Below are 13,321 nucleotides of genomic sequence, written 5' to 3'. Positions count from 1 at the left end.
AAACAAATGTGGCACTTATTAACATATATACAATATATACAATAGTTGATTTATTTATCCCGGGTCAGATATTTCCATGATATTAAATGTTTGTTATTTTTCTGTGCCTTTCTTGTTGAATTTGAATTTCTGTATTCTGTATTGATCCATTACATCAAAATAATAAAGCTGAAACATGAATGTGGCCGAAATGTTGACGTATACGCCTCCGTGCATCAAAATAGGGAGAGCGATGCGACTGCAGGCGAAATCGCTCATGTTCAGAAGACATGGCGCCTTAGTCTGGCCTCGCTTTTAGATGGCATTAAAGGGCTTGTTGTTGGACACACGTCCGTGTTTATTGGAGGAGACGCTATATTCAGAAGAAGAGTCCACATACCGCACATACAGTGGCGTAATTGTGTCATGTAACAACATTACGTTCCCCAGCACTGCCGAGTACTTGGAGTGAAACTGCTGAGTACAGTCTGTCACTCAAGAATGATACTAGAGATGCACCCCTGCATGAACTGCTTACAACGAGTATTATAGTATTAAGATAATTGAGAACAGACAAAACCAGTATCCTATTTGCAAGTAAAACCCTATAAAGAAATAAAACTTTGGAATCAGAAAAGAAAATTAAAACCAGCGCATCAGTTATAGTTTGTAATAAACCATAGCGTCAACGATTTAACAGTATCACCCTAACCTACTGTAACAGCTGGTCACGTCCATCCTTGAGCATCCTAGAGAGATACCATAGTTCAACTTTGAACACATGTTGTGGACTAAGTGAATTAAGGCATTAAGAAATCTATGTTGAGTTGAAAATTGGAACTTTTAAGTCAGAGAGAGCTCTTATCAAACATGTACATCGTTATCTGAAACTTTGGTCACATGATCACTCATTAATCATACAGTCTTTTGACAGATGGCACCCTGAGAGGAGATTATAGATATCAACGGAAAACTAGAGCTGTGTCTGATGAACAGAAACAGAAACATTACATGTGTTATGAAGATGAACAAACACTGTTACTGACCTCCGAAAAAACTCCCGCTATCCCGGCTTGGCACGAGCCGTGCTCTTCCCCATACTTCTGCTTATAGTCTGCAAGAAAAAACAAACCACAAATTATTTCACTGTGTGCTTGAGGCAGCGTTTACTGGAGTTTTTCCTGCATTCCATATGGAGCTAGTCAAAGTCCCGGTCCCATCCAAGAGGAGTCCAGAGGCAGAAGGCAGACTGAAAGAAGGGGTGCAGCATCATTTTCAACAAAAAGATTTAGCGTTTGAGAAGGGTGGGGGGATAGTGCTCTTAGGTTACAAAAATATTAGGCTTGGATCTATGCAAAATGCACTGAAAATATTAAGTTTGGATCAATGCAAAATGCTCTTTTAATATGGGTCCATGCAAAGCGTGTATGTGTAAGTGGCAACGCACCAGTAACGCGCCAAAATATGCGAGGAACATATTTGTGTTACTTCCTTTGACAGATTTTTCTGCAGAAGATTATTTTCAAATGGAACTTTTTTTCCAGTGCTGTTCCACATGTGCGAAGGAAAACAGCTTGCACGACAAATGGACATGATTTACAACCATCATAACAAAATGTGGTTCATCAACCTTCAAAGGACAATGTTTCCTTAAATTAACTTAATTTCTTGGAACTCATTGCTTTAAAAAACATATCATTATTGCACTCTTCTGTTAAATTATTTTCCTTTTAAATGGTGCAAAAGATGGATGCTGTGTTGGGCTTGATGAAGAGCGATGGCGCTTCATAGCTCTGCTGCTACCGCTCCTGCCAGAACACCAATTACAGGCTGGATGCAGAACCTCGGGCCTCGCCGGGATGGAGCTAGTTGCTGAGATAACGTGCCGTGATGAAGTGTACTTTGATTAAAAACACCAAACCTGGAGTCTGGACCCCCCAAAATATCCAAAGAAAGATCTCTGGGATGACAAGATGATAAAAGGTGTGTGAAATATAAACACTAACCTACAGCTTCACACCTATTATAAAGAACCCTGGGAAATCTTACATATGTCAATGATTTAACCGTGCCGGTTACGCTGCAGCTTTTAGGAGAATGACACTTTAACTGCTTATTAGTCGTGTCCACACAAAAGCCTTCCCTGCTTAATTTCAAAGTGTTACACACAAAGAGTTGGTCAAACCTTGTCACCAACTAAACCTTGAATGCCAAACTTAATGCTTGGTGCAGATCAGTGTGACATTCGCCGTTAAAATGGTTCAAAATGAACAGAAATCCTAAAGCTGGTGCATCTACTGTACCTTGATAACAAGGGATGAGTGGTTTTGTCCTGCCTTGAAGTGTTGGGGGGATGATGGAGCAGTACCCATGTGGGAGGATGTGTTCAGAAACGTAGAACACGTTTTTCCAGCGGTGAGCGCAGGCCTGCAAGAGCAAAACAAAGCAGAGTGGAAATCATGCTCGCTCACATGCTCACTCGGTGCACACGAGCTCCTCAGACTGCAGGCAGGCCTTCTTTGACTGCTTTGCGCTGGAGTCAGCGGGTCTCTGTGGCTGTCAAATGATCGTCAATGAGAGGGGGGAATTAAAGACCTTCCATAACCCTGACCGAACCGTAACAGCTATGGTCTGTGGTGTGAATGTCTCAGCTGCAGCCTGAGATTGAGGTTTGTCGAGCAGCATTAAATGCTCAGTGCAAAAAACTTCACATCAACTCTCATGTCCTAAAAGGATACACAGTGATTTCAAATGTTTATACTCTTTCTTGAAGTCTAACTGAGATATTTTATTGCTCAAAATATCGTAGCTTTATGGTACAAAGCCCCATTTTCATCCATGTCTTTACAGTTTTGTTCAAAACAGCCACTTAGATGGCCCTCCAAACGACCCCTCTCTTCTGGAGGCGCTGCCTCTTTTGAAAGTCTGTTACAACTGTGTACCACCCACATCTGGAGTACAGAAAAAGCAGCATGATGTTAAGTTAGGAAGATGTAAACACAGAAATACGTACTTTTATGCTATCCATTCTGCAAATGTATGGTTTTGTTTATTATTTTTCTTTAATTAATGATTTAAGACAACTAACTACAACCTACAAAGCCATGAGCTCAAGCAGAACAGGAAGAAGTCGAACGGAGGTAAATGACAAGAAAGAAAAGAAAGAACTACTCCGTTATCTATCTGTATGGAAACGGGGAGCATGTTTCACAAACGGACGTTGGGTAATTCTAAAAACAATATTTTGCTGCTGTTCTCCCAAACTGAAAAGTACCACAGATCGATAAGCAAACAGAACAGTGTGAGCCTGATTTTGAAGTTTGTGCAAAATAGGCCACATGAATGTGTGAGTGGTAACAATTTAGTCCCCCGGGGGAGGACTGGTGGTGGGGCTCCTCCGGCTCTGGGGACGGTTCTGCATGCCTCAGTGTAGACAAAGTCCACTTAATTTTCTCCAAAAGTCCCCCCCCCCATAGACACACAACACACACAGCCTTTCTTAATGGATGTAAGAGCAGCAGATTGCAGCCATAAACACAGCATCAGATGACTGGCTGGGAACATGATGCTAAGTTGAGAAACCTTTGTGTTTCAAAGGGAAGCTTGTCCAGCAGAAGAACCATCAATCTTCTCTCTTCGGTAGAGTCGTTAAAAAAAAGAAAGAAAGGACCAATCAGCTGATGTAAACATAGAGCTCAAAAAGCAGCTGACACCGTCTGCGGCAAACGGGGCATCGGCAGTTAGAGGATGAAGTCTGCGCCGCCGCCCCGGTCCTGTTCGATTTGAAAGAGTCGAGCCGTTACAAACAAGGTCTTCACTGAAGGCAGAGATGAAATCACCACTGCACACATCTGCCAAACAGCCGCTTCCCTCTGCTGAGTCCATTCAAATGAGATTTAAAAAGAAAAAAAAAGAAAAGAAAAAACGTCAGTGCTTTGGAGAAGCACAGGAACATGTGGCTTTGGAAAGCCACCTCTACTTTTTTCTTTCTCCTTTTTTCATCATCACGCTCTCATAACAGCCAAAAACTGCGCAGCTAAACGTTTGTTGTTACACAAGTCTGACGTTCACATTCCCAGGACGGACAAGTTCAACAACTACTCATGTTTTAACAGACCGACTGACAAGTAAAGCTAAGCACGTTGGCTCCAGAATCACGCCTGCACATTCCACTAGGACATAAAAAAATGGGTTGGAAACAAAGGCAATAGCAACGATAGATATAGATCATAAGTTCTCTGCAGCCTGGAGGATTTCCTTTTCCGTTTTCCCTATTTATATACAAATATATATATGTACAGTATTTATATTCACACATGTTCACACCTATCATGAGTATTTCGAGTCGCCCAGCCAGCCAGAAGTCAACAAACTGTCCTGCAAAGTCCAGTAGATCACTCACTGGCCACCACAGGAGACAGGGGTTAATATTTAATGAAAGGGTGCCCCTAGACGGGACCACCACAGCGGGGCTGAAGCCTAAACAAACTCTGCCAGCTGCCCTCTGATCTCTGCGCAAACACTTAGCCCAGCACGTCTGGGATTAGCGCCATTCTGATGTTTTCGAACCATACTCCTCTCTTTATTTTAATAAACCACCTACTTTTCACGTGCTCAATTCCTCTTGACTCTTTCAGCTCCACACACAAGCTAAATGCTTCACAAAAATATGTAAACACGCAGCAGTTTAGCAATGTTGCATCTGCAAAAAGTCATTCAGAGTACCTATTTCAATTCAGCTTTTTTTCTTTTCTTTCTTTTTTGTATAAACTTTGTAAGAATGTGACAAAATGAAAAGAGTGTCCTTCCTGCAAAAGCAAAGGAGTAATGTTGGGACCATCTGTGGTTTAACCGTGCGGTAGCCTATATGCCGATGCCTTTGGAACAGTGATATGAGTATAATCCGGTCGGTTTTTCAAGCATACACGGTACGTATTAAACAATTTGCTGAAGTCTATGAACTCACCAGTATTTGGCCGTTGGCTCTGTCCTGGCGGGCCAGACTGACCCCCATCCACTCATCATCCCTGTCTCCTTGGCACGTCTTCCCACAAGATTCTCTCGGCTTATTTCCTGAAACACAATGAGGGAAGTTTGCAGACATTGTGTAATCAGGACGGAGGATGTCTTGGACCTTCCAGATTACCAGCAGTTGTCAGCATTTAGAGTTCAGTTAAATTTGTGTAATTCTGTTAAATGTACAGAGGATTTTTACAGCGTTTACAGGCAAAAATAACAGTTTTATACAGATAGAAATCTGCCTGGACCAGCGAGCATCTTCACGCCAACAAAACTATAAAAACACTTAGTGGAGCACAGAAATAACAGATGTTGAGATAAATATCAGTGTTATTACTCTAACTTCCATTTCACTGTTGGGTATTTTTAAGATTAAATACACGTATTTTTTTCCTTTATCAGGAAAAAACAGCTCCAAATCCAGTGACTGTTTTCATAACCAAGGTGCTGTAGAGTCCCATGTAACTGCTTCAGGCTTCTCACGTGTTTAGATTCATATCCATCATGCAACATGATCGTAAAGAAACCAGATTGGTTCCATATTTATTCTACAGCATGGTAATGACCTCAAACACCCACCCAGAGTCATAAGGAATTATCTTCAGCAACCAGAAGCACATGGAGTCTCGCAGCTCTTATCCTGGCCCCCGCAGAAGCCTGATCTTCAAATCACTGAGTCAACCGGGGGGTTATATGGATACAGGCTGTCAGGATGAGACTCGGTTATGCCGAGTACTTTATGAAAGTGCGTGCACACATGCACGGCTCAGTGTCGAAGTTGGCTGATTTAATTTATGCAGACAGTTCTGAAGTTACCTCAAACATATCTCACATGCACAAATACAGGTTTGTAATGAGCTAAACTTTGCTGATGTACTTGGCTTCACAGTTTTCACAAAGATAAGAACTCTGTGAGAAGATGCTTCCTATCTACTACAGGAAAAAGGAAGTCCTACTTTAAAGTTATACATCAAGAACTAAAATGTAGAACTTTGATCTGCATCAAGCACAACAATAAGTGCAAAATTACGATATACATCTTATGATGAAAAGCATTTGTGTTCAAAAGAAAGGCAGATTTTTGAAGCAGCTCAGTGTATTTGTATCAGTAGATGTTCAACTGTTCTGAAACCATTTTCTCTTTAATCATGGACCAGTCAAGGCGGACTTACACATGCAACACTGTGTAGGGCTTCCCTAGTGGTGTTGTTCTTTCCAAGTTTTAATGACATCCATATTTGTCCTCCAGTGACACAAACAAAAGTACAGGGACCTGGCTCTCTTAATCCCAAATAGAATGAAAATCTAATGAATATGATGTCTAACATCTGTCCCCTTAAAATGAGTTAAATCTGTGCTTGAGGGAGCTCTCACCAGATACTGACTACTGGAGTCATTTTGTTGCTCACTTTCTGTAATTTTGTGCGGTTTTGAAAATGACTTTCTTTAATGTGATTTTTAATTTGGCTCTTGCACTACCTACACCAAAGTAACTGCTTCAACCCACTTTGTTACATTTCTTGTTGAATATTGGTCTTGAGGCCCATTTTTGCGAAGACTGCAGTTGAGCCCTTGTAGAGGCCAGGCCAACTTCACTGCTCATGCTCATTTTGGTTAAACGGAGTCTCCTGAGGGATTCCAGGAGTTTCTGCCACATTTTAACCTCGTCAAGCATATCATGTCAAGTAAAAGATTACTTCCAAAAAGAGAGTAAAGTTGTTTTGCCAGTTTCACCCAGGCTGTCTTAAATAGAAAATAAATATCATTTGAACAGTTTTATTGTCATTTTTAATGATAAGTAGTTGGCATAAGGGCTATATTGGTGGCTTTTCCTTGTTTGAATCCCTGCTGGGGTCATTGAGTTTGCATGCTCTTGTGTTTTCTTGAGGTACTCTGGTTTTCTCTGTCATACGAGTGATTGTGAGCGTTTTGGTTGTTTCTTTTTTTGCCCTGTATTGTGGCCCTGTGATGGAGACCTCTTCAGGGTGTACCCAAAGTTTCACCTGAAGACAACTGAAAGAGGCTTCAACAGACCCCCATAAGCTCTAATAGGAGAAACAAGTGTTCAGCAGATAAAACACTGAACTTTAGTTGGAACAGTTGGTGTTTCTCAGTAGTTTAAACTCAAATCCTACTGTTTTTATTCATCTCAGAGGTAGATAATTGGACTATAGACAGTATTTGTTGTTTGCCATTTGTAGCATGTGAACTTTAAAATTAAAGGTTTATGAAGTCATGACATAAATCAACTGAACAAATGATAGTTGGCGCTCCTACAGTACATTAGGTTTTCTTCAAACTTAAATGTATAAGTTGACTTCCAAACTCAAAATCTGGTGCAGTAAATTGCTGTAAAAGTTGTGTTCATTTATTCATTTTTACAGTGTATGTGTGTATTATTCCAACATATGTATGTTAATTTAAACTTTGATAAAGTAACAAGAATGGAAGGAGATTTTGAACGGTAGTTAATTAAAGACACTTTTATATTAATAACATCCACAAAGGCATCTGATTCAACGTTTCCACAGATTGTAAATTATTTCTCTTTGACAAAATGATGTGAACATGTGTTTTTGTTTTAAATATATTTGTTTGTTTGCTTCATTTGGGAAATACATTGAGCACAGAGTCAATATTGAACCTTGTGTGCACCCTGTCCTCAATGACCACAAGAACACAGCATGAGGGGCATCTGGGAGGCCCGAGCTCGCCTCTTTTGCTTCATATTCTTGGAATATATCAGAAGCATAAATAATTTTAATAAAAAATATTTATGAACCTCTGGACTCAGAAACCTGAGCATCTGTCTTTTTGCTTGTCTCCTTCTTGTAGGCTCTGGGGTTAAACAAAGAAAATGAACCCTGAAGGTTGTTAGGTGCAATGTTAAGCTAAATCATTGTGATAAATCAAAACAGATGCTGGGGGCCGGAGGGGAAGTTTTTGCAGAGGATGGACAATAAATAACAGCATGCATATGCGGGAACTGTAGTACCAATTCAAATTCAGTGAACTGGTGGACTTCAAAACTGCACAGATTATGTTCAAAATCAACAAGAACATGCTGCCAGACTGTATCCAAAACATATTTAATTTAAGACAAAGCCATTACAACCTCAGAGGGGAGAGCATATACAGGAAATCAAAAATCAGAACCAACACCAAACCGAGATGCTACAGTGGCAGCAGTGGATGTGTGGAATAAGTTGGAGAAGGATTTGAAATCAAGTAGAACCTTAACCTTATTTAAAAAAACATTGAAAAGAAGGATGTTTTCTCTATACCAAAGTAATGAGTGGTGATGCTTGCTATGTTGATTTGGGTATTCATTTAATTGGTGATTTGATTTGATTATTCAAGGATGAAGGAAACATGTAGACTGCACCTTTTTTTTCTTTCTTATTTTTGAGGAATCTTTGTTATCCCCATGGAGGCAATTTGTTTTACTGGCAGTCTTATCTCTTACTTCTTGCTTTTATTTCATTACTTTAAATAATCCTTTTGAAGGTAGGCAATGAATAAGCTTTGCTTCAGCCTACACCTTTTTCGGTCTAGATGTTATTTGTATATTGGAAACTTTTTTGTAATGTTTTCATTGAACAGTGTATTCGATTCCTTGTCTGTTTGTCTTATTTTTATTCTTTTTTTGTAATGTCATGCACGGGCGTCAATTGGGTATGGCAAGGTATGGCAGCCGCCACACCTTGGCTTCAAGGGAAAATGTAAATGTTTGTTTTTTAAATACATTTATGGAATTACTCTGTGTCTATTTGTATTGATTATTCTATTACTTAATACATATAGAATTACTAAAAATGCAAATCAGAACAACATGATTGATTTCACTAGTTATTATACACTGCAAAAACTGAAAATCTTAACAAGAATATTTGTCTTATTTCTAGTTAAAATGTCAAAAAAAATCTCATTACATTTAAGACAAGACTCAAAAACAACCCTTTTCACCTGTTTCAAGTAGATTTGGTGGAAAAATCTGCCAGTGGAACAAGATTTTTTTTTGCTTAAAAAAGATAAATCTTGTCCCACTGGCAGATTTTTCTACTTATTTCAAGTGAAAATTTACTTGAAACAGGTGAAAATGGTCAAATAAGTTATTTTTCTGGTGATGGCTCTTGTTTTAAGTGTAATGAGATTTTTTGACTAAAAATGAGACATTTTAACTAGAAATAAGACAAATATTCCTGGTAAGATTTTGAGTTTTTGCAGTGAGTGAGACTGCATTTGGAAAAAGTTCCAATTTTCTTGACCACACAGATCAGCTACATAACATAGCAGACTTCTGTGATGAATATTTGCTGGACGTGTTGATTGATACTCTAGTTAAGTTCTGTGACTCGTAACCTTGCCATACCTTAGCTTCGACTGAATTGACGCCACTGATGTCATGACCGAAATAAACTAAAAAAAAAAAAAACTAAAAAAAAAACTACCAGGTAGTGAATTTTATCTGTAGCCTTTGCAAATGTATGTGCGTTGCCCAGCGACAGCAGCAAATAAACGCGTGTGTGTGTGTGAGGTTGTGCTGATGCTGCGGACTGTGTGCTGGGACCGACCTCGACCCAGATCCATCTCTGTGCAGCGGCGCTCCGGGTTGCTGTGAACCCGACACTTGAACACGGCTCCGGGAGAGCGCACGGAGCTGCTGTAGGAGGAGTTGGCTCGGGGGGCTCCCACTATCACCCTGCAGACACGAGCACGGGACACAATGGCAGGACTGCTGCAGCAAACAAACTCAACAAACTTGAACTAAAACAGAGCCTCCCGGCAACAGGGAATTTCCAGTGGAAAAGGGAACAAAAACGTGATTTTAAGCTGCCTGGGCGTGCATTTAGGTTGGACTTCACAGGAGACATTTCAAAAAAGCACAATTTGGTTGCATAATAGTGAGAAAGTAAAGCCTGAATTATGGTTCTGCGTTAAATCAACGCAGAGCCTACGCCATAGGTCGCGCGTCGCCGCGTACCGTACGCCGTAAGCTCTGCGTTGGTGTACCGCGGAACCATAAATCAGCCTTAACATCCCAAGGAACTGTTGAACATGAGACTCACCAGCGTGTGTTGTCATGATAATGCTCCAGCACAGAGTAGCCAAAGAAACTAGAATTTGGTCCACGGAACACCAAAGGATGTTCTAAGTCAATATTATAAGAAGAAGCCACTGAAATGGAGAGATAAACGTAATAAAAAATGTGTTGTAGTCCCGTTCTGTGTCTCAGCGGAGGACCCATCCCTTTGCGCATCGCGCGTAATAACGCAGCCGAAGTGTCCAAAAGTGAAAAAAAAGGGGAAAAAAAGAAAGAAAAACAATAAGAAGGAAATATCAGCTCTTCAGTGGTCACACTTTTACAAACTATCTAAGCAGCTATTTCGTCCAGGTCCAGGAGAGCATGTAGAAGAGCAGATTGTCGGAGCAGTAAATACAGATGCGTCAGCTTCTCTCCATTCTGTCAGTCTGGGGACGCTGAGGTCTCCGGCTCCCTGAGCTGGAGGAGATAAATGCAGGCAGTTTTTTTCTGTCGTCAAAATCAGAAGAAGATATCCTGGAAATGAGAAGTTTTTTCAACCCAAAATAAGAGCAAGGAGTTTTGCGGTCAACGTTGCTGCAACCGCAGCTGGAAAGTTGCGGTTTTAATGTGAAAGGCCGGACCGGAACGCGCGTTATTACCGCGGTCCGCAGAAGAAACGAGATGGTTTTTGAGGCGCAAACAGCGCAAAGCATCACATTTCATCCTAGGGCTTTGACTCCCTGCTGCCACCTAGCGGCAGCGATCCCTCACAGCCAGTGGCGTCAATTCAGTGGAAGCTAAGGTATGGCAAGGTTACAAGTCACAGAACTGAACTAGAGTATCAATCAACACGCAGTACTCGAGTTGTAAAAGAAAATCAGGGGGGGGATGGTGGATTTTATCATATGGGGACAGATAATTTGTGCTGATTGCAAATAATATAATATATTACAAATAATAGCAGTGACCAAAACACCTGCAGAAATACTGCAGGAATGACATAGCAGCAGTTAAATGCAGCCTTCTGTAAGCTTTAAATATCCACTGGGCTTACATCAAATACATCAAAACACAACAATAAAGAACGGTTTTCTGAACTTATCAATATGACTCTGTCCTTCACAGGATAAGTAAAATGGATCACTGCAAAAACTCAAAATCTTAACAAGAATATTTGTCTTACTTCTAGTAAAATGTCTCATTTTAGTAAAAAAAAAAAAAAAAAAATCTCATTACACTTAAAACAAGACTCATCACTGGAAAAAAAACAATTTTCACCTGTTTCAAGTAGATTTTCAATTAAAATTAGTAGAAAAATCTGCCAGTGGAACAAGATTTTTTTGCTTGTAATAAGAAGATAAATCTTGTCCCACTGGCAGATTTCCCTACTTATTTCAAGTGAAAATGTACTTGAAACAGGTGAAAATTGTCAAATAAGTTATTTTTCTGGTGATGACTCTAAATGTTGAAATAACAGTAAAACCACATTCATTGATGAAATGACATAAGGGATGGAAAGGCAGGATGGCAGTTTTACAGGGGGGATGATTTGGACCGTTTTTATTTCAGGGGGGATGCCACCCCCCCTCATCCCCCCTCAACTCGAGTACTGTCAACACGTCCAGCAAATACTCATCACAGAAGTCTGCGATGTAGCTTATCTGTGTGGTCAAGAAAATTGGAACTTTTTCAAATCCAGTCTCGCTCACTGCAAAAACTCAAAATCCTACCAGGAATATTTGTCTTATTTCTAGTTAAAATGTCTCATTTTTAGTCAAAAAATCTCATTACACTTAAAACAAGAGTCATCACCAGAAAAATAACTTGTTATTTGACCATTTTCACCTGTTTCAACTAAATTTTCACTTGAAATAAGTAGAAAAATCTGCCAGTTGGACAAGATTTATCTTCTCATTACAAGCAAAAAAATCTTGTTCCACTGGCAGATTTTTCCACTTATTTTCAGTGAAAATCTACTTGAAACAGGTGAAAATGGTTGTTTTTGAGTCTTGTCTTAAATGTAATGAGATTTTTTTTGACTAAAAATTAGACATTTTAACTAGAAATAAGACAAATATTCTTGTTAAGATTTTGAGTTTTTGCAGTGTACAGTATAATAACTAGTGAAATCGATCATGTGGCTCTGATTTGCATTTGTAGTTATTCTATATGTATTAAGTAATAGAATAATCAATACAAATAGACACAGAGTAATTCCATAAATGTATTTAAAAAACAAACATTTACATTTTCCAAGCCAAGGTGTGGCGGCTGCCATACCTTGCCATACCCAATTGACGCCCCTGCTCACAGCTGCGAGCTCAGGGTTTTAATAAGTTTCTCCTTACAGACGTTTGTTGACTTTTCTCATTCCTAAATCTGTTAGGAATACAGGCAGGAGTTTTAAAAAGTGTGAACAATTTAAAAAGGTGCAGTGTTTAAAGAAAATCAACGCTGAAAGATCAAAGGATTGACTGGAAAAATATACTTTTATCCGTTCAGCTGTTATTAATGACACTAGCTTTGTCTGGTTTTGGGACTGTTGTGTAGTATATCTATGGATTAATTCATATATATATACACAATGTATCATGTGAAACTCAAAAGTTATTTTGAAAGTAAGGCGCTGAATTTATACATGTTTGTGATAATTTGAGAATAAAAGGAAACACATGGGGAAAAAATGTTCATGGGAACACATATTTGGGTTTTCAAGTGACTACCAACTCAAAGACTCTGAGATAAAACAACCTTGCCGCTTAGTTTCAGGCCACCAGCGCTGGAAATGTCTAGTTCAATGAATAATTCACATTTTCACAGACCCAGCTCAGAATTAAACCCATGTTCCCCATGTTAAATCTCCACCCATTTGTCTATCATGCAGCATTTAGTTTAGGGTAAGATAAAGAGCTGTTCAAGATGTGGTTAAACAAAAGAATGCTTTTTATACTATATCACAGTTGTATTTTAACCAAAAAGAAAGAAAAAAAAAGACCTTAAATTGTGTCAATCAACCTTTGAAAAACAAATGTCTCCTTTAAGCTTACAACCCACAGCACATTTGCTTTTGACTTCAGTAATGTGGAAGTTTGCAGGAGGTATAAATTAGGGCTCTGGTAGATTATGGATAAAAGATAAGTTTTATATCTTCCCGTGGGAAAACACATTGGCAGATTTGGGTTCGAGCTGAACTGTTCCTCAACCTTTAATGGGATGTGTCTTTTGTACGACATGCTTTTATTGATGCCAGTAAATTTATGATTGAAGGAAAGTGAGAAAGGGCTTCTTAAGAATTGA

The 13,321-nt window shown here is 39.4% G+C and overlaps 1 protein-coding gene across 1 annotated transcript in view; it reads right to left on the bottom strand.

Moving 5' to 3' along the window:
- The window catches only part of itga9 (integrin, alpha 9), a 73,167-nt gene extending 62,651 nt beyond the window's left edge, over nucleotides 1-10,516 (bottom strand). The window contains exons 1-5 of the mRNA XM_061745759.1: nucleotides 10,068-10,516; nucleotides 9,573-9,700; nucleotides 4,946-5,052; nucleotides 2,283-2,406; nucleotides 1,026-1,093 (exon numbers count right to left, since the gene is read on the bottom strand). Coding sequence (XP_061601743.1) covers nucleotides 1,026-1,093; nucleotides 2,283-2,406; nucleotides 4,946-5,052; nucleotides 9,573-9,700; nucleotides 10,068-10,258 — 618 coding nt within the window. The 5' untranslated portion in view covers nucleotides 10,259-10,516. The remainder of the gene's footprint in view (nucleotides 1-1,025; nucleotides 1,094-2,282; nucleotides 2,407-4,945; nucleotides 5,053-9,572; nucleotides 9,701-10,067) is intronic.
- Nucleotides 10,517-13,321: the final 2,805 nt, after the last annotated feature.

Source organism: Cololabis saira, chromosome 17, assembly GCF_033807715.1.
Source record: "Cololabis saira isolate AMF1-May2022 chromosome 17, fColSai1.1, whole genome shotgun sequence".
In the NCBI taxonomy this organism is placed as follows: domain Eukaryota; kingdom Metazoa; phylum Chordata; class Actinopteri; order Beloniformes; family Belonidae; genus Cololabis; species Cololabis saira.
The sequence above is the reverse complement of the archived record's forward strand: the minus strand, read 5'-3'. Positions and strand labels throughout refer to the sequence as shown.